The 19,641-nt window shown below is 38.8% G+C and overlaps 2 protein-coding genes across 2 annotated transcripts; one reads left to right on the top strand and one right to left on the bottom strand.

Moving 5' to 3' along the window:
* Positions 1-10,603: 10,603 nt before the first annotated feature.
* On the bottom strand, positions 10,604-12,375 carry LOC136255896 (zinc finger protein 431-like). Its single transcript, XM_066048835.1, has 2 exons — positions 12,363-12,375; positions 10,604-12,196 (listed from the first exon to the last, which is right to left on the bottom strand). The coding sequence occupies exons 1-2, from the start codon at positions 12,373-12,375 to the stop codon at positions 10,794-10,796; spliced, it is 1,416 nt and encodes a 471-aa protein (XP_065904907.1). The 3' UTR covers positions 10,604-10,793.
* Positions 12,376-12,555: 180 nt separating this feature from the next.
* Positions 12,556-13,700, top strand: LOC136255817 (uncharacterized). Its single transcript, XM_066048738.1, has 3 exons — positions 12,556-12,652; positions 12,704-13,245; positions 13,305-13,700. The coding sequence occupies exons 1-3, from the start codon at positions 12,556-12,558 to the stop codon at positions 13,698-13,700; spliced, it is 1,035 nt and encodes a 344-aa protein (XP_065904810.1).
* The last annotated feature ends 5,941 nt before the right edge of the window (positions 13,701-19,641 follow it).

Here is a 19,641-nt window from a genome sequence, read left to right as displayed (position 1 = left end):
GCTAGTGCCTGTCCTCCTAGCACCATTCCAACCAATCCAACTTTCCTCCACCCATAGCAGGCCTGACTTGGTGTTGGTTTCCAATAATTGTTTGAACTATATGTACTATCCCCACCAATACCCAGCAACATCTTTTGGCTGTTAGAAATCAGTACAATGCTTTCTGGCCTATCTGTTAATCTCATTTCCATCAAGATTGTTTGTTTAGGCCAGACACAATTGCTGAAGTGGCCAATGCTTGTGAAGCGACAAAGAAGACAATTAGTGGGTGACATAGTCAAAAAGTACATAACAATAGTGCATGTTGTGATAAAAGTATCAAATTTGGCACAGAAGTAGATAATTATATTATAAAAATTTTAGGATATTTGGCCATAGCCAACCATGCCCCCTTTGATGGGTACCGCCCCCTTTGATGGGTACCGCCCCATTTTCAACATATGTAAGTAATGAGATGTCCATGTTATAAGCAACGTAACTTTTGAAATGGCATTTTAATGTTAATCACTCAGTTAGTGATTAGAGCTATATAAGTATAGTATTGATTACCATACAGTGTGATAGTATCATACAGTACGATAGTACTGTATAGTAGGGACAATGAAGGTGTGGGCGTGGCTGGCAATAAAATATCATCCAAAAACCAGCCTCAATTTTTACTCACGATACAACAATATTGGTTGAGTAAAATCAAGCCCAAAAGTGCCTTCAGATCAACCAAAAATGTTTTCGTTAAGTTGCTATAGAATTTAAAAAAAAAATTATTTGACATAATTTTCTACTGCCTGCCTGATGCGTTCAGTCAAGCATAGCAGGTAACTGGGTATAGAGCTACAGCCCTACTTCTTTCACGAAAATGTTTGAAATTCACTTAAGAAAAAAACCTTTGGCACATTAGTAAGTATAATTAAAATGCTGGCGCTATTGCATTGCCTTTTATCCTGCTGTACCAGTGAAAGTTCTTCATCGATAGTAGGGCTTCCATCAATGTGGGTGGCAACAATATGCAATAAGTATTGTGTAACGTGTACATGTGTTGTAGACATTGCAGTGCTGAGTGAACTGTCCGATATCATCAGAGACAAGTGTTTTGTTTTTAGCAAAGTAAACTTAGCTAACTACTTGCGTTTCTGAATGTTTGCTGTGATCTGCATACCAAGGCACCATTCACTAACATACAGACATGCCGGGATTCAGACTTCTAACAGGGGAAGCTCCATGCATCCTTATTATAAATGGTAGATTCCCCAACAATGTTTAATGGGATGAGGTAAACCAGGATGGGGACAGGGATGGGGTCCAAGAGGGGTAAAACTGAGACCACGGGGACAGGGATGGTGAAAGCATAGCAGATACTAGGAGCAGTGTTACAGTCAGGACTCCCTACTAGCTACAAGTAGAGTGACAGTGGATGGATAAGACCTGCTTAAGGATGGTTTCTGAGTGGTTTACAGAAACTTATCAAATTAAGATCGAGATACTGTAATAGAACAGTCACTGTAATAGAGCAGTCACCCTAATCCCAAAATGATAATAGGAAGTCTAATTTTAACACTTCCCTTGAAAGGATCATTCCTCAAACCCTTGTAGATTTGCATGCATTAATTGTCACCTTCCGGGATTCTAATTAGCCCTTTGAGTCCCTCAGATCTGCCCCTACATAGCTGCTTTTGTTGTTCACTTCATCATAATCCAGACTGGTAGCATGCTAGCTTTCCTTCATGACTTTCTTCGTGTTTCTTTGCATGATGTGTCAAAGTTAGTAAGATATAACTTGATGAACCTTCAAGTGAATACAGTTTAGCAATAATAATATTATGTGGAGTGTTATACATTTAGCTAATTGGCAAAGATTTGCTGACTATACCCGTATAGTGTTGTCATTAACTATAATTGTGCATGTATATTGTGACCGGTTTTGTGAAAAGGGGTCTTTCCATGTACACATCCAATTTTACCAACTTTAATGATTCACAGTTTCAGACAGATTGTAACTAATGACATCAAATCTGGTCAATATAGTTAGCACCAACATTGCTAAATACATTTTAAAACATTTAGTTCTATATTCAGCTCCTGCATCACTGGAAGAATACTAAAATTTCCTGGGATCAGGAAACATGCAGTACGTACAGGGCAGAATTTCCTATAGAATTTCCTGGAAAGTCTATAGGAAATTCTTCCCTGTACTGCATATTTCCTGATCCAGGAAATTTTAGTATTCTTCGGATTTCTTCCAGTGTTACATATGGATAAGTGTTAAAGACCTGTTTTAAAAAATCCAGTTAGAGTACTGCTATACAGTGTGTCTAGTGGTCATGAACTTGCTGAAAAAGTTCACAAACAAGTATAAGAAAAATATAGGAATTTTAAACTAGAGTAGGGACAACATATGTACGTAGTGTCATGATAAAAAGTACTGCCAATTGCTGTAAAATAATAAGAAGCAAATATCCCTACTGTGCTGTGGAGATTGAAACGCACAGTGGGGATATTTGCTTTTTATTGTTTTACAGCAATTGCGTGCCGGTTGTGACACCTTACCAACACCTATGAATCTGGCTCGCTGGAATATAATCACTAGTCCAGTTTGTACCCTTTGTCACTGTACTCAACCAACAACTAGCAATATTTTAACTGGTTGTTCCGTTGCACTTGATCAAGGCAGATACACTTGACGTCATGACTCTGTTCTGCAGGTTCTTGTTCGCAACTTTAAGAAGGATTTACCACCATGTTGTAAGATTTATGCAGATCTTCCTGGCTACCAGGCAAGTGTTAGTCCCCCAAGTACTATTCCACCTCATATTACATCTACTTTAAGCAGACCTGATCTCGTGGTAGTTTCCACAGATTACATCGCATTATTAGAACTCTCTGTAGTTACTAATACTGAACATCACCTTTTAGCTGCAAGGAACTGTAAAGAAGATCGCTATGGTTCATTACTAACTGACCTTCAACAGGCTGGATTTCAGTCAATCTTGTGACAATTGAGGTTGACTGTTTGGGCAATCTCATACCAGAGACCGTCTCTAAGCTAAGTGATGTATGCCATCTAACGAAGAATACTATTCATTGTATTCTTCAGCAAGCAGCTCGTGTTGCAATCTTCTGTTCATACAGGATCTTTAACTCCTGTGCTTCCACTACTTGGGATGTAGTTGATCTGTTTACCTGTTGAGAAGCCATGTATAATTGTTTAGTTTTGTATGTAGTGTATTTTTTTTTGGTCTTGCCAGGGCTCCATACTTTCTAGTAATTACTTGGTAACCCTGAGACTAGACTCCTGACCTCTTGTAATTATTTGTTCATGTAATTGTTATGACGTTTATCTCTCTCTACTCCAATCCTGCTTGCTTCAGTACTTTATATCGTAGTACTGCGCTGTCCCTACTGTAGTTTAAATTCCTAATTTTTTCTCATACTTGTTATAATAATATATACATCTACCTATAAATATAAGTGATACAACGTGCACAACTTCACATTCTGGCTATATACTTCATGACCATAAGCATGGAGTGCTGCAGTAGTCCAATTGGATATGGTTCCAAAAAAGCCATGCATGTACATCCAGTTTGGAGAATGAAGGCAACACAAGGCTAGCTATATATGTATAGGTGTGTAACCAAATTTTGGGAAATCACCCTTATGGGTGCATTCGACTCATTAAATAATTATTAGTTCTGGAACACAGCATTACAAGTTAAATTCCTACCCATTTAAGTGGAGAATAAACCATAGATACCTTGAATTACAAGAAAATTTTTGAAATGTTCTGCCTCAGTACTGCCTTGCACCTTTGATGCACAGTTTCAACTGCACGTCAGTTAGCTATGGTGGGACATTGCAAGTATTCCATGCTGTGCCCTAAACACTAAACCACATGCTATACCTGTTTGCTACACCATCACTTTCTTCAGTAAGAGCTGTAAATGATTGGATGCATGGACTTCCAGATGGTTAGTCAGTGTTAATTCAACCAATTTGTTTAAGACACACTTTTATTATGATTACCAATAATAATTTTTTGTAGTAGTTAATTCAACAGGTTTTTACAGGCTTTTGCCTTCTTTACCCCCCCCCCCCCCCCATTAATAGAGACTGGATTTGCAAAAAGGTACCCCTTTCACACATTTTACATAAAAACAAACAAAACGTATATTGATCCTTATAACAATTAAGTTGCTCTTTACATCAAAATGCTGTCAGATACTGTAGTTTCACTCTTGGAAAATTTCAGATACGATTAAAAAGTTTTGAAGTCATAAAGTTAAAGAAAAAAAGTCAAATTTTGTGTGTGGAAAAGGTGTACCTTTCTGCAAATCCAGTCACAATAATAACAGTAATAACCAAATGTTGTGTTTCAAATATTAAGTTGCAATTTTAGTCTTTGGTGACTTCCATTATAATGATGACGACAGCATAATATGTGACTGGATCTACGAAAACCGTTCTTATCGCCCAAGACAGGAAGTTTGATTTTTTCACACAAACACAAAGCTTAATGATTGCACTATCAAGTTTCACTGCCACAGTCGATCAGAGTAAAGTGGTCTGCTTTTGATGGCGGCTTTTTTAGAGCACAGTGGCGAGCCGTACGAGTGGTCTGGGGTCTTGATGGAGCCCTGGCCAACCAGGTGATGGCTGTGTGTGGCTGTACTGCTCCGTGGTGTTGGACAATGACCTGTGCTGTAAGTTTCCTTTCATTTTAGCCAGTTCTGAGCCCTGAATGGCCTATAACTTGGCCTAATTCATCCCAGCATGTTTCTTTTCAATTTTTGAACACCATCTTGCCCGCCTTCCAGGGCCCCCGCCTCCCACCCTTCTGGAGCTCACCTGATACAGACAACCTTGGTTTAAAAACTATCTAAAATGGCAGGAAACTTAGCTGTTGACTACTTCAGTGGATGATCAGGAAGGTAAGAAATGTGTGAAAATTTGGTATGTGTAGCTACCACCATTGGCCAGCTACAACACACTGAATATTTAAAACCGACGTTCTCAACACTTTTAAATGGGCAATAAGACTGGTTTTCCCAGAGACAGTCACATATAGCATTTTATAAACTCTTGTTTATCTGACAAATACCATCAATAGGGAAAGTTTCAGATTTTTTTCATAGTGTTAAGCAAATTGTGAAAGTTCTCCCACAATACTGAATTAATGCTATCAATTTTACTGGCTATATATCAAGACACACGATAGTGTGTCGTGCGGCCCAAGAAGCCGGCGCGCCACACCGTGAGTATATTGACAGGAAGAAAGAAAACGTCATTTTCACACTTCTGTATCTCGGTGATGGCTTATCCGATTGAAACCAAATTTGCTGCAGAGTTGCCCGCCAGCTAGGGGAGTCTACATTCCAAATTTGCAGGAAATCACTCAAGCCATTTCCGAGATATGAGCGGCCAAAGTTTGGTTTTTTTTTCTTCGTTTTTTTCTTCTTCTTCTTCGTCTTTTCGCACACTTGCAAAAATTGCTATAAAACGCGAACGCGTGCTCCGATCGCCTTGAAATTTGGCACACAGAAAGGGAGTCCAAAGGCGCATCCTAGCATCAAATTTGGTGCAAATCCGATGAATGGTTCAGGAGTTATGACCGATTATTCGCGTAAAACAAGATCGATTTGTTGTCACGCCTACAGGGTAAACGGCTTCATGGAATGAGCTGAAAATTGCTATGTAGATGGAGTAACCATCGTAGAAGTGCCTTTTGGTAGTTTGAAAGGAATCGAGATTAAGACCACGGAGATATGACACAAAACCCAACCTGTGTCACAATTACGCGATCGATTTTTAGTAATAAAAAAGTATTAGTTTTTACGCCTACTAGGCAAACCGCTAAGAGCAATGAGCTGAAAATCGGTGTATAGCTGGAATAATCTTCATAGAAAGTCCTTGCAGTAGTATAGAAGAATTGGATTACAAACCACTGAGTTAGGATTCGAAAGCCAACTCTATGTAGCAAATGCGAGATCGAGATACTCTAATAGAACAGTCACCCTAATAGAGCATTCAGCTAATTTATTTACTCCATTATAGAATTCTATTACATTACAAGTTATTCTGTAGGGACTTCAGCTGCAAACAGTTAATCTTATAGACAGTTAAGCAAGAAGTAAGTCACCTGTGGAGAATTAAGCTACAATTATATCACTGTAGAGATTCAGAACATTACAAGTCACACTAAAGAGAGTTCAGCTATAAACAAGTCATGCACCCTGTAGAGAGTTCACCTACAATTAAATCACTCTCTAGAGAATTCAGCTACACACAAATCACTGTGCAGAGAGTTCAGCTACAAACAAATTATCCTGTAGAGAGATCAGCTACAAACAAAACACTTTGCAAAGAGTTCAGCTACAAACAAATCAATCTTTAGAGTGATCAGCAACAAACAAATCAACTTGTAGAGAGATCAGCTAGAAACAAATCAACCTGCAGAGAGATCAGCTACAAACAAATCAGCTTGTAGAGAGATCAGTTACACACAAATCAACCTGTAGAGAGATAAGCTAGAAAAAAATCACCCTGTAGATAGTTCAACTAAAACAAATCAACCTGCAGAGAGATCAGCTACAAACATATCACCTTATAGACAGTTTAGATACAAACAAATTACCCTGTAGAGAGATCGACTACAAACAAATCAACTTGCAGAGAGATCAGCTACACACAGATCAACTTGTAGAGAGATCAGCTAGAAACAAATCACCCTGTAGAGAGTTCAGCTAAAACAAATCAACCTGCAGAGAGATCAGCTACAAACATATCACCTTATAGACAGTTCAGCTACAAACAAATTACCCTGTAGAGAGATCGACTACAAACAAATCAACTTGCAGAGAGATCAGCTACAAGCAAATCACCCTTTAGAGAGTTCAGCTACAAAATAATCAACCTGCAGAGAGATCAAATCACCTTATAGAGAGTTCAGCTACAAACAAATTACCCTGTAGAGAGATCAGTTACAAACAAATCAACCTGCAGAGAGATCAGCTACACACAAATCTACTTGTAGAGAGATCAGCTACAAACAAATCTCACTGTGAAGATCAGCTAGAAACTAGACACAATGTAAGAAGTTCAGCTACAAGCAAATAACCCTGTAGAGATTTCAGCTGCAAACAAATCACCCTGTAGAGAGATCAGGTAGAAACTAGACACCATGTAAAGAGTTCAGCTATAGAAGAGGTCACCTTATAGAGAGTTCAGCTACAAAGAAACCATCATGTAGAGAGTTCAGCTGCAAATAAATTACTCTGCATAGAGTTCAGCTAGAAAAAGTCACCTTGTAGAGAGTTCAGCTACAAAGAAACTGCCATGTAGAGAGTTCAGCCTCAAACAAATTACCATGTAGAGAATTCAACAACAAACAAATTGCCCTGTAGAGGGATCAGTTAGAAGAAGTTACCTTGTAGAGAGTTCAGCTACTAAGAAACCATTATGTAGAGAGTTCATCTACAAAGAAAGCACCATGTAGAGAGTTTAGCTGCAAACAAATCACCTGTAGAGAGTTTAGCTAGAAACAAATCACGCTGTAGAGAGATCAGCTAGAAGAGGTCACCTTGGAGAGAGTTCAGCTACAAAGAAATCACCACCTAAAGAGTTCAGCTACAAAGAAATCACCCTGTAGAGAGTTCAGCTAGAAGAAGTCACCTTGTAGAGAGTTCAGCTACAAAGAAACCATCATGTAGAGAGTTCAGCTACAAAGAAAGCACCATGTAGAGAGTTTAGCTGCAAACAAATAACCTGTAGAGAGTTCAGCTAGAAACAAATCACCCTGTAGAGAGATCAGTTAGAAGAGGTCACCTTATAGAGAGTTCAGCTACAAAGAAATCACCACCTAAAGAGTTCAGATGCAAACAAACCACCCTGTAGGGATCAGCTAAAAGAAGTCACCTTGTAGAGAGTTCAGCTACAAAGAAACCATCATGTGGAGAGTTCAGCTACAAAGAAATCACCCTGTAGAGAGTTCAGCTAGAAGAAGTCACCTTGTAGAGAGTTCAGCTACAAAGAAACCATCATGTAGAGAGTTCAGTTACAAAGAAACCACCATGGATGTAGAGAGTTTAGTTGCAAACAAATAACCTGTAGAGAGTTCAGCTAGAAACAAATCACCCTGTAGAGAAATCAGCTAGAAGAGGTCACCTTGTAGAGAGTTCAGCTACAAAGAAACCGTTATGTAGAGAGTTCAGCTACAAAGAAAGCACCATGTAGAGAGTTTAGCTACAAACAAATCACCTGTAGAGAGTTCAGCTAGAAAAAGTCACCTTGTAGAGAGTTCAGCTACAAAGAAACAGTCATGTAGAGAGTTCAGCTACAAAGAAAGCACCGTGTAGAGAGTTTAGCTGCAAACAAATCACCTGTAGAGAGTTCAGCTAGAAACAAATCACCCTGTAGAGAGATCAGCTAGAAGAGGTCACCTTGTAGAGAGTTCAGCTACAAAGAAACCATCAGGTGGAGAGTTCGGCTACAAAGAAATCACCCTGTAGAGAGTTCAGCTAGAAGAAGTCACCTTGTAGAGAGTTCAGCTAGAAGAAGTCACCTGTAGAGAGTTCAGCTAGAAGAAGTCACCTTGTAGAGAGTTCAGCTAGAAGAGGTCACCCTGTAGAGAGATCAGCTAGAAGAGGTCACCTTGTAGAGAGTTCAGCTACAAAGAAACCATCAGGTGGAGAGTTCAGCTGCAAACAAATCACCTGTAGAGAGTTCAGCTACAAAGAAATCACCCTGTAGAGAGTTCAGCTAGAAGAAGTCACCTGTAGAGAGTTCAGCTAGAAGAAGTCACCTTGTAGAGAGTTCAGCTAGAAGAGGTCACCTTGTAGAGAGTTCAGCTACAAAGAAACCATCAGGTGGAGAGTTCAGCTACAAAGAAATCACCCTGTAGAGAGTTCAGCTAGAAGAAGTCACCTTGTAGAGAGTTCAGCTACAAAGAAACCATCATGAAGAGAGTTCAGTTACAAAGAAACCACCATGGATGTAGAGAGTTTAGCTGCAAACAAATAACCTGTAGAGAGTTCAGATAGAAACAAATCACCCTGTAGAGAAATCAGCTAGAAGAGGTCACCTTGTAGAGAGTTCAGCTACAAAGAAACCGTTATGTAGAGAGTTCAGCTACAAAGAAAGCACCATGTAGAAAGTTTAGCTACAAACAAATCACCTGTAGAGAGTTCAGCTAGAAGAAATCACCTTGTTGAGAGTTCAGCTACAAAGAAACCATCATGTAGAGAGTTCAGCTACAAAGAAAGCACCATGCAGAGAGTTTAGCTGCAAACAAATCACCTGTAGAGAGTTCAGCTACCAACAAATCACCTTTAGATAGTTCAGCTAGAAGAAGTCACCTTGTAGAGAGTTCAGCTACAAAGAAACCATCATGTGGAGAGTTCAGCTACAAAGAAAGCACCATGTAGAGAGTTTAGCTGCAAACAAATCACCTGCAGAGAGTTCAGCTAGAAACAAATCACCCTGTAGAGAGATCAGCTAGAAGAGGTCACCTTGTAGAGAGTTCAGCTACAAAGAAACCATCAGGTGGAGCGTTCAGCTACAAAGAAATCACCCTGTAGAGAGTTCAGCTAGAAGAAGTCACCTTGTAGAGAGTTCAGCTACAAAGAAACCATCATGTAGAGAGTTCAGCTACAAAGAAACCACCATGGATGTAGAGAGTTTAGCTGCGAACAAATCACCTGTAGAGAGTTCAGCTAGAAACAAATCACTTTGTAGAGAGTTCAGCTACAAAGAAAGCACCATGTAGAGAGTTTAGCTGCAAACAAATCACCTGTAGAGAGTTCAGCTAGAAACAAATCACGCTGTAGAGAGATCAGTTAGAAGAGGTCACCTTGTAGAGAGTTCAGCTACAAAGAAATCACCACCTAAAGAGTTCAGCTGCAAATAAATCACCCTGTAGAGATCAGCTAAAAGAAGTCACCTTGTAGAGAGTTCAGCTACAAAGAAACCATCATGTGGAGAGTTCAGCTACAAAGAAATCACCCTGTAGAGAGTTCAGCTAGAAGAAGTCACCTTGTAGAGAGTTCAGCTACAAAGAAACCATCATGTAGAGAGTTCAGCTACAAAAAAATAAAAAAACACATGGGTTAAAAAAGCCCCAAAGCCAGCCATAGGCTGGCTTTTCAGTATACAAATACAAAAAGAAGTGATATCTAATCAAAAACAGCCAAGCTGTAAAAAAAGGTGCGGCCCCCAAAAAGGCCATGGTGAAAAAAGATGTGAAATCCAAGGTGGCGGCCAAGAAATGGCTGTGATGGTAGGTTAATGGTAAAAATTTTAATAACGACAATTCAGGTGAATTTTGTGCCACTTGGTCTTGGCATCAAATTCACCTGAATTGTCGTTATTAAAATTTTTACCATTAACCTACCATCACAGCCATTTCTTGGCCGCCACCTTGGATTTCACATCTTTTTTCACCATGGCCTTTTTGGGGGCCGCACCTTTTTTTACAGCTTGGCTGTTTTTGATTAGATATACTATATATATATTTCCATGTTAGTTACAGCTATATGTCATGCCACAAAGGTTTTGTGGTAAATAGTCTTAATTAACTGCGAAACTTTTGCCCAGCAAAACTTTCCCCGTTTACGATAATGTTTAGATTTTACTTGTGCAGCTACTAATGTACATAAAATTGAGACACATGTAGTTAAAATCATTTTATTACACAACATTTTGTATAACTTCCTGTATTGTGAGTTAAATCTTCAACAAACAATGCTTCATCACTCAGCAAATGCAGTAATATGTTAGAGTTATTTACACGTATGCAGCTTCTCTCATGTATGGGTTTTTAGATGTTTTTGTAACTGACCATGGTATGTAAATGCTTTACTACAATATGAACACGGAAAGGGCTTCTCTCCTGTATGAGTTCTTATATGTGTTTGTAGATTACCATTCTTTGTGAATGCTTTACTACAATATTTACAAGGGTATGGCTTCTCTCCTGTATGATTTCTTATATGAATTACTAGATTACTTTGTTGTGCAAAAGCTTTACCACAATATCGACATTGGTATGGCTTCTCTCCTGTATGAGTTCTTGAATGGTTTTGTAGAATAGTACGTAACGCGAATGCTTTACTGCAATATTGACACCTGTAGGGCTTCTCTCCTGTGTGAGTTCTTAAATGTGTTTGTAGATTACTGGTTGTTGCAAACGTTTTACTACAATTGTGACATGTATATGGCTTCTCCCCTGTATGAATTCTTAAATGCTTTTGTAGTACACTATGTTGTGTGAATGCTTTTCTACAAAATTGACATAGGTAAGGTTTATCTCCTGTATGAGTTCTCAAATGTCCGCGTAGGCTACCAGTGGTTGCAAATGCGTCACCACAATTGGGACACATATATGGCTTCTCTCCAGTATGAGTTCTTCGGTGTTTTCGTAGGTCGTTGGGTTGTGCGAAAGCTTTACTACAATACTGGCACTGGTATGGCTTAACTCCTGTATGAATTCTTACATGTGTTGTTAAAGTACCACTTGTTGTAAATTGTTTACCACAGTATTGACATTGGTATGGTTTTTCTCCTGTATGAATTCTTGAATGAATTTGTAGACCACCAGTTGTTGCAAATGCTTTACTACAATACTGGCATTGGAATGGCTTTTCTCCTGTATGAGTTCTTAAATGAGTTTTTAGTTGAAAGGATGTTGTAAATGCTTTACTACAATATTGACAAGGATATGGCCTCTCTCCTGTATGGGTTCTTAAATGAATTTTTAGATAGCTAGATTGTGTAAAAGCATTCACACAATATTGACATTGGTAGAGCTTCTCTCTTTTACGAGTTCTTGCATGAATTTTCAGGTCATTAAATGCTTCAACACAATGGCATGGCTTTTGTCTTGTATGGGTTCTTAAACGTGGTCGCAGATTCCTGTGCATTGTAGTTGCTTTATTATAATAAGTATATTGGTAGGGCTTCATGTCATTAGACCTCCTTTTGATGAGTTGTTTCTTAGTTGGTTTCCTTCGAGTAACAGAATCATTTTGCCCACATCTGCTGATATGTTGTTGAAGGTTGATCAGTGTAGTAAACACTTCTCCACATTTTCCACACTTGAACACTTGTGGATTAGTATCACGACAAGCTTGACTGTAATTCAAGTGAAGATCAAAATTGTATTGTTCCACAAACTCTGTTTGACAGTGAGCACAAGTGTACCCGGGAGCTAAGTGGAAACATATGATGAGTATGGTAATATGCACGTACTATGTATGTGAACTGCACAAAACTTTACATTTCTGGCTGAAATAATTCAGTGGAAACATGTGACCAACTGAGTAAATAGAGCATTTTCATTTCCATGGTAGCGAATAATCACGTAAAGGGCACACCTACAGTCGCCATATTGTTGAACCACATTGCGGTAGTGATTGTTGTTTTTACAGCGTTTGTATTGTGAATACAATGGTTAACTGTGTTATTGTTGGCTGTTCTAGTGACAGTAGCAAGCCTGGAAGGAACAATTGCTCGTTTCACAAGCTACCAACCATAATCACGCACCAAGGACCTCAAATGGTGGAAATAATGACGGAAGGGAGAAGAGTTTGGTTATCAGTCATCTCTAGAGACAATTTGCTATGTTTAGAAAATGTTTATGTTTGCAGTAATCATTTTGAAAGAGGTAAGTGCTACAAACTAGGTGTGTTGTGCTGTACTAATTCATTTTATTTAGGTAAACCAGCATATGCTATGAAAACATTTGATGTTGACTGGGCTCCTTGCATTAACCTAGGGCATGACAAGGTCAATGTGAGTACTTTGCAAGCAGCTAGTGATAGGGCAATACGAACTGAACAGAGAAGGCAAAGAATGGAGGAAGCTGCAACCTCATCTTCTGTTGCCTCTTCCAGTGTTGGTGCACAAGTATCAGAGGAAGATACTGGCTGTGTGTTTGTTAATGAGGGTACTCAAACTGATCAAGGAGTGTTGTGTCACAGTAAAACGGTGCAAACAACTCCACCTCAGACTTGTAATGTTGGGGTTCAGACAGATGACTGGAATTTTTTCGATGAGAAGGTTTTTTTGTCAAATGATTCCAAGGTACATTACTACACTGGACTGACCAAGTGCGCACTACTACTGTCAACATTTGAGTTTGTAATGAAGCCCTTTTGTAATGGAGAGATACGAGCATTCTACTGGCATTCATTCCTAATAGTTCTTTTAAAGTTGAGGCTTAATCTGGGACTGCAAGACCTAGCATATAGATTGAATGTGCTACTGTGTCACGTTCATTCCATGCAACACTAGATGTTATGATGGTATGTTTGCAGTGGCTTATAAAATGGCCACAGAGAGAGCAGCTGTGGAAAACTATGCCAAACTGTTTTTGTGCTTGCTATGGAACTAAGGTAGTGGCAATTGTTGACTGTTATGAGACAAAGATTGAAACACCATCTCATTTAGTAGCTAAGTCAGCAACATGGTTGCAATATAAACATGCTAACACTGCTAAAGTGTTCATCTCAATGTGTCCAAAAGGAGTAACTACCTTTGTTTCATGTGCCTGGGGAGGAAGAGTAAGTGATAAACACTTGACTGTCAACAGTGGCTTTCTTTCAAAATTATTGCTGGGAGACATTGTCCTTGCTGACCACGGTTTTGACATTGATGAGGATGTTGCCAGAATGCAGGCAGCTTTACAAATACCCGCATTCACACGTGGATGAGTGCAGTTGTCTCTACAAGATTTTGAGAAAACTCGCCAACTGGCAAATGTCTGTATTCACATTGAGAGGGTAATAGGTGCTACAAGGCAGAGATACTCTATTCTGATGAATTGTATCCCCATAGACTTTGTGAAACCTAAGGCAGATGGAGAAAAAGCTACTATAGACAAAATTATAATTATTTGTTCAGCATTAAATAATTTATGTAAATCTGTAGTTCCTAATAATTAATTTCATTACATGACAAGTACTATAACTATACATTAATATAATAACATTTCTTTTGCTTCTTCCATGTAAATTGAGGCAACTTACGACAGTTTGCACAATACCACTTGTTGGCACGTGGAGGATTCTTCAGATTAAGGCATGAGAGGTGGAACCATTGACCATTCTCACAATCATCATTGTCACATCCAACCAAGCATCTCAATCCAGAGAATATTTGGAGATGAACACCTGATCAAAGACATAGTTGACAATAGTTCCCATTTTTTTGAATTATGTATTCTTCCAGAACTGCTGGCAAAATGGCATTCTCGAGAACAAGTTATGCCAGCACAGACTGCAGCAGCTTCAGCTGTTAGTGATACTTATACTTACTGTTACTGCAAGAAAGACAAGGGCGGTGAGATGCATTACCATCACGAAAAGTTGCAACTACAAAATCAGCATAATCAGCAGAACACACAAAGAGTTGAGTCTGTACTTGATAGTAGTACATGTAAGTTTTCAAAAGGTTACCATCATCTTGAATGTAGGGAACTGATGATGGTTCAACATCACGAACGCAATAGGGGCACTTGACTTCCAGTACCCCTATTCCAGTGCAGCATTCACACTGGATATTACCATCCGGACTAGCCCCAATGAAGGGGTATGTGATGCTAATAATAAGCCCACTTTCCTTGCAAACAAAGCCAGAGTAAACATTTTTCATGATGTTTGCATATGCTGACCTTGCTGAAGTCTCGTGTTCACACCCCCACTTAGTAACCTTAGAGGAGAAATTGTTTATCTCTGGATAAAAAATTCGTTGAATCAGACTCTGTGAAGGGTTTCCAGGATCCGTAACACAGACGTGCTTCATGACAGAGGCTGTTATCCTACCAGCTCTTTGAACAAACCAGGCTGTACTCTTACTCTGGTGGCAAGTAGCTTCTTCAACTGTTCTAATTTCTTCTTCTGTAATTGTCAACATTACTTGCTCACACACTGCCATCAGCTCTGGATGTTAGTTCTTCATTTTCTGGCCAGTACAAGTCTCTCAATGGAGATGGTAAGTTGATGACAGGAGAAATGGTCTTGAACTTATCCGAAAGTGGTGAGACAATTGAATTATTCACAGGATCAAACCTTTCATTTTCCGTCAAGAATGCTAATTTGTCTTCATCTGAAGGCAGAGTCTGCAAAAATCGGAAAAAAACTAAAATCAGCTAAAGACTTGCTTTCATTGCCTGGAATAGACTCTGAATGCTCTATTTCATTAGCAAGCAGCTCCATTTCATTGTCATTTAATTCCAGTTCGGAAGTGCCATCTGCTAATTCAACAACGGACAAACCTTTCTGTGGTTGTGCTTGGGAACACTGCGGCAATTCCGACAATGGCAATGAGTCATTGTATAAATGTGCTCCCCTTTTCCTATTGCAACTAAAAGAACCTTTAGGCTTCGTAAATGTTATGTCCATTATTCGAGTATAAGGTATCGCTTTCACTAATCGTAGCTCCTTCCACACACAACCTATCTGTGTACAAGTTGTGGAACCCATGATGCTGATTCAAGACAAAATAAAATAGCTGCAACATGGGAACAAACTTCACCAAGGCCTGCCATGCAGGTGCAGTGACCTGCCTCAACTGTACCATCATGCTCACATGTCACCCAAGTGTTCACTGGTGGATCATTAGCACGCTGGGAGTGTCTCACCTATAGTACATATAAGTGAAGTGATTGCATGTGTAGCTAAAATTTACCTTTGCTACTGCAGCTAACTTTTTGTCAAACCGTTTTGAATCCAGGTAGTTCATGAATCTGCAAAGGAAGTACTTGTACGCATCAGGACTTTTATGAGCTTTAAACCGTTGTGAGTACAAAAGCTGTGTCCCAGGACCAAGTAGTTGAAGATATCTGTGTTTGTGACAGGTGGAAAAACGCCTTTCATCAATTCAGAGGGTGGAATCAAATACAGGTCTTGAATTCCAGATAGCTTCTCGAGGTACCTCCTCTTATTACTGATAGACAACTCCGGAGCATAGTCACTCAATGGCAATTCATCAGCCGCCATATCCGTAATCACGATCCAGTTCCGGTTCAACAATATGGTGACTGTGGGTGTGCCCTATACGTCATTATTCGTTACCATGGAAATGAAAATGCTCTATACTCGCACAATTTTTGCTATATGATGAACTTGAAATAAACAAGAGTTCATAATATAATTTATGAACACACTACACAAATATTTGAACTCTTAGAAAATACAATGGGTAAATACGTAGCACATGCTATGTAAAAAAAAAATTTAATAACTTCAGTTGAAGTTTGTAAGGGTCAAATTAACACAACCCATAACCCAATGGATTTGTCTGTTAATGGTGTCTTATTTCATGTCAGTACACTAAGGCATGATACAGGTGTTTGTTTATGATGATGTAGGAATAAAGTTTATAATTGTCTTTTCTTTATTGAAATCGCCATTTTATTAGTACACACGGAGAAATATAGGGAAAGCACTATACATTGATGGGGTGTGGTTGACAGCCCATGCTATGTAGCTTGTCCTGCTACTTAACCGTTTGTTAAACTATACTACACTCACATTACAGCTAAACAAATGCTGCAAATACTCAGATACTCATCAGCTCATAATATATAAACATTTGTCATCTAGAAATCACATCATGAAGGCTGTGAATTTGATTTCTGGAATTTAATGATATATGCAAGAGTACGGTAGTACTGTATATTGGGGAGTTTTAGGGTTTCTTGCCAAAAATATCACCCAAAAATCAGCCTCACTTACTTCATGACAGTATTAACCAAGCCCAAAAATGTATCCTAAACCCTTACAACAAGTTTCCATAATTTTCTATTTAGTTGAATTTTCTACTAAATGACTAACTAATTGATGCCTTAACTCAAGCATAACTCAACAATGGATGGGGCTATATATGGGCTTGATTTCTTCACTGTTTGCTGTCACTTCATCCCGAAACATGCCTTTCTACCAATCACAGTATGTACAATGCATGCATCATGGACTTACCTATGTCCTCCCCTGTGTCTTAGTTCTTTTCGCTGACAACGCAAGGTGTTCATTTACTATAGAGTGATACAGCTTTCCTGTGTAACTTCCCAAAGTACTGGATTGATTGCAGACACTTCTACTGTTTCTCATTTACAATGCTGTGTAACATGCGGAGCATATCTAAAAATAAAGCATAATAGCTACTGCACTATTCAGTAATTGAAATTATGGGTGAACGTTAGACACAAAATTAATTTTATGGCATGCTTGGCACCATTAATATTCTTTCTTTCTTTTAATGACAATAAAAATGTTTATTAATTGTGGGTTTTGATTTTTCTCAAAATTTTCATAGTGATTCTAATCTCTCATTGTTGTCAAATAACTTTGCTAAAGTGTTGGATATTGTATAGTTTTGCTGACTTTTACTCAGTTGACTGTTTCTGACTGCTGAGTGCGTTAGTAGGCAGTTTTTGTCATCTTGGTGAGCAGTAATTGGAAGAGGTATGCCTAAGAACAAAAAGCCGGAAGAAAGATAGTAAAGGGGCTGTGCCATACAATGTGATGAAGACTTCTAATCACCAAGAGAACCCTGAACAGGAATAGTGATGTTGTGTGTGATAAATGTAAACGATCTGTAGAATAGACTATATTATGTGAGGCCTGTGAAGGATGGATTTGTTCTGCTTGTGGAGGTATTCCTATGCATGTAATAGATATTATTGCCGATTATAAACAGATTCATTGGTTTTGCCAGAACTGTAATGACAAAGTTGGTCACTTTTCAAATAAGAGTAATGACCGGGCTGAGTGTGCTTTGCCTAACGGTAAGTCTGTGACCGAAATAGTTTCTGAATCACTTAGTAAAGTTGTGGAGCAGTTTAATGCAGCTATTAAAGACACGAGATTATGTGAAAAAAGCACTTGAAGAGATTATTGATGCCCCAACAGCTACTGGAATGGACATGTCTTCTGATAGTGTACGAGGATGTGTATCAGTCCCAGTCTGTTCACCTGGTGCAGTTGAAGTGGTTGACAAATACATTGAAAGAGAAAAACGTAAAAACAATCTTATTTCCACAACCTCCCTGAACCCTCAGGAGATTCAACTGAACAACGTACAAAACAGGATTCTAAAGCAATTGCAGATCTAGCGGAGGCTGAATTTGGTCTACCAAATATCAAGATTCAGAGAATTGCTCGTCTGGGAGCCCTTAGGTCAGGTTCTTCTAAACCTCGACTGCTGTTAGTTGAGCTTGGGGATGTTTCCACAAAGAGAATTATTTTGAAGCAAGCAACTAAACTTAGAAAGAGTTCAACTTGGTCTAACATCTACATATCACCAGATCTGACTCCCAAAGAACGTTCTCAAAACAAACTGTTAAGAGATGAGCTTAAAACACGAAGGTCAGCTGGAGAAAAAGATATTTACATCAAGCGCGGAAAGATTGTCTGTAGACCTGCTGGTGCTGGCACACCAGCAGATCTATCCAATTGACTATTTTGTGACAATACCCATGCGTCAAGTCCACAGAAAGCTTTGTATACAAATTCCAAGATAATACCCTCTAGACACACAGACATTTCAAGACCTTTACGAGTACTCTATACTAATTGTGACCAGTTGCTCAATAAATTTGATGAATTACTAACTATTGCTGGAAACGATAAACCTGACTTAATATTACTAACAGAAGTTATTCCTAAAGCACAGACCTTGCCAATTGGTGTTTCAAGAATTTTTATCCCAGGGTATCATTTGTTTACTAATTTTGATGCCAATCTTCCAGACCTGGGGAAAAGTGGTTGTAGAGGAATTGCCATTTATGTAGTTGAATGTTTGCATCCTCTACAAGTTTCCTATCAAAGTGGTCTCAATGAACATCTGTGGATCAACATTTCTTTGGACAATAATGAAAATCTACTTGTCGGTAGCATCTATCGTAGTCCATCATCAGATTAGTCTGCTAGTACTAATGATCTGTGTGACCTCCTAAACCAAGTATGTAGTACTATGCCATCTTACATTTTAGTCATTGGAGACTTTAACTATCCTAATATCGACTGGATAAATGGCTGCTTAACTAATAATGAACAGCTCTTCTATGACACTCTTCAAGACTGTGTACTATATCAACTTGTTACCCAGCCCACGAGAATTAGACCAGGTACTGATCCTCATATTTTGGATTTAATAGTAACTAATGAGGAAGCTATGGTCCAAGATATTACATATACTGCAGGTCTCGGAAGTAGTGATCATACTTGTATTCAATTCCGTCTAAATTGCACTGCCACTAGAACAGAGAGAAACACCACAGGGTATAATTATGGGAAGGCAAATTTTAACTAGCTGAGAGACATATTACAAGAGGTAGACTGGGATAACAAGTTAAAGGAATTAAACGCCTCTGAAACTTGGGAAATAATAACAGAGTTAATAAACAAAGCAATTGATACTTGCATACCTAAATTTAACCAGCCTCCAAAAAAGAGACACAAATACTTGAATCGAAGGGCTCTAAAACTTAGATACGAAAAAGAAGCTGCTTGGAAAAAATATAGGGCTACTGGTAACCAACTAGACTATTTCAGATTCACCCAAAAATGTAACTCATTGAGAAGCTTAACCAGATCTCTTTGACTCAATTTTGAACATCAACTTGCCAAAAATCTAAAAAGCAACCCTAAG

This window comes from Dysidea avara, chromosome 1, assembly GCF_963678975.1.
Source record: "Dysidea avara chromosome 1, odDysAvar1.4, whole genome shotgun sequence".
NCBI lineage: Eukaryota > Metazoa > Porifera > Demospongiae > Dictyoceratida > Dysideidae > Dysidea > Dysidea avara.
The sequence above is the reverse complement of the archived record's forward strand: the minus strand, read 5'-3'. Positions and strand labels throughout refer to the sequence as shown.

Excerpts from the sequence above, each read along its gene's own strand:
- LOC136255817 (XM_066048738.1), top strand. The coding sequence starts at position 12,556 with ATGACGGAAGGGAGAAGAGTTTGGTTATCAGTCATCTCTAGAGACAAT. Across the intron at positions 12,653-12,703 it reads CAGTAATCATTTTGAAAGAG|GTAAACCAGCATATGCTATG; the intron begins GTAAGTGCTACA and ends CATTTTATTTAG. Across the intron at positions 13,246-13,304 it reads ACCTAGCATATAGATTGAAT|TGGCTTATAAAATGGCCACA; the intron begins GTGCTACTGTGT and ends GTATGTTTGCAG.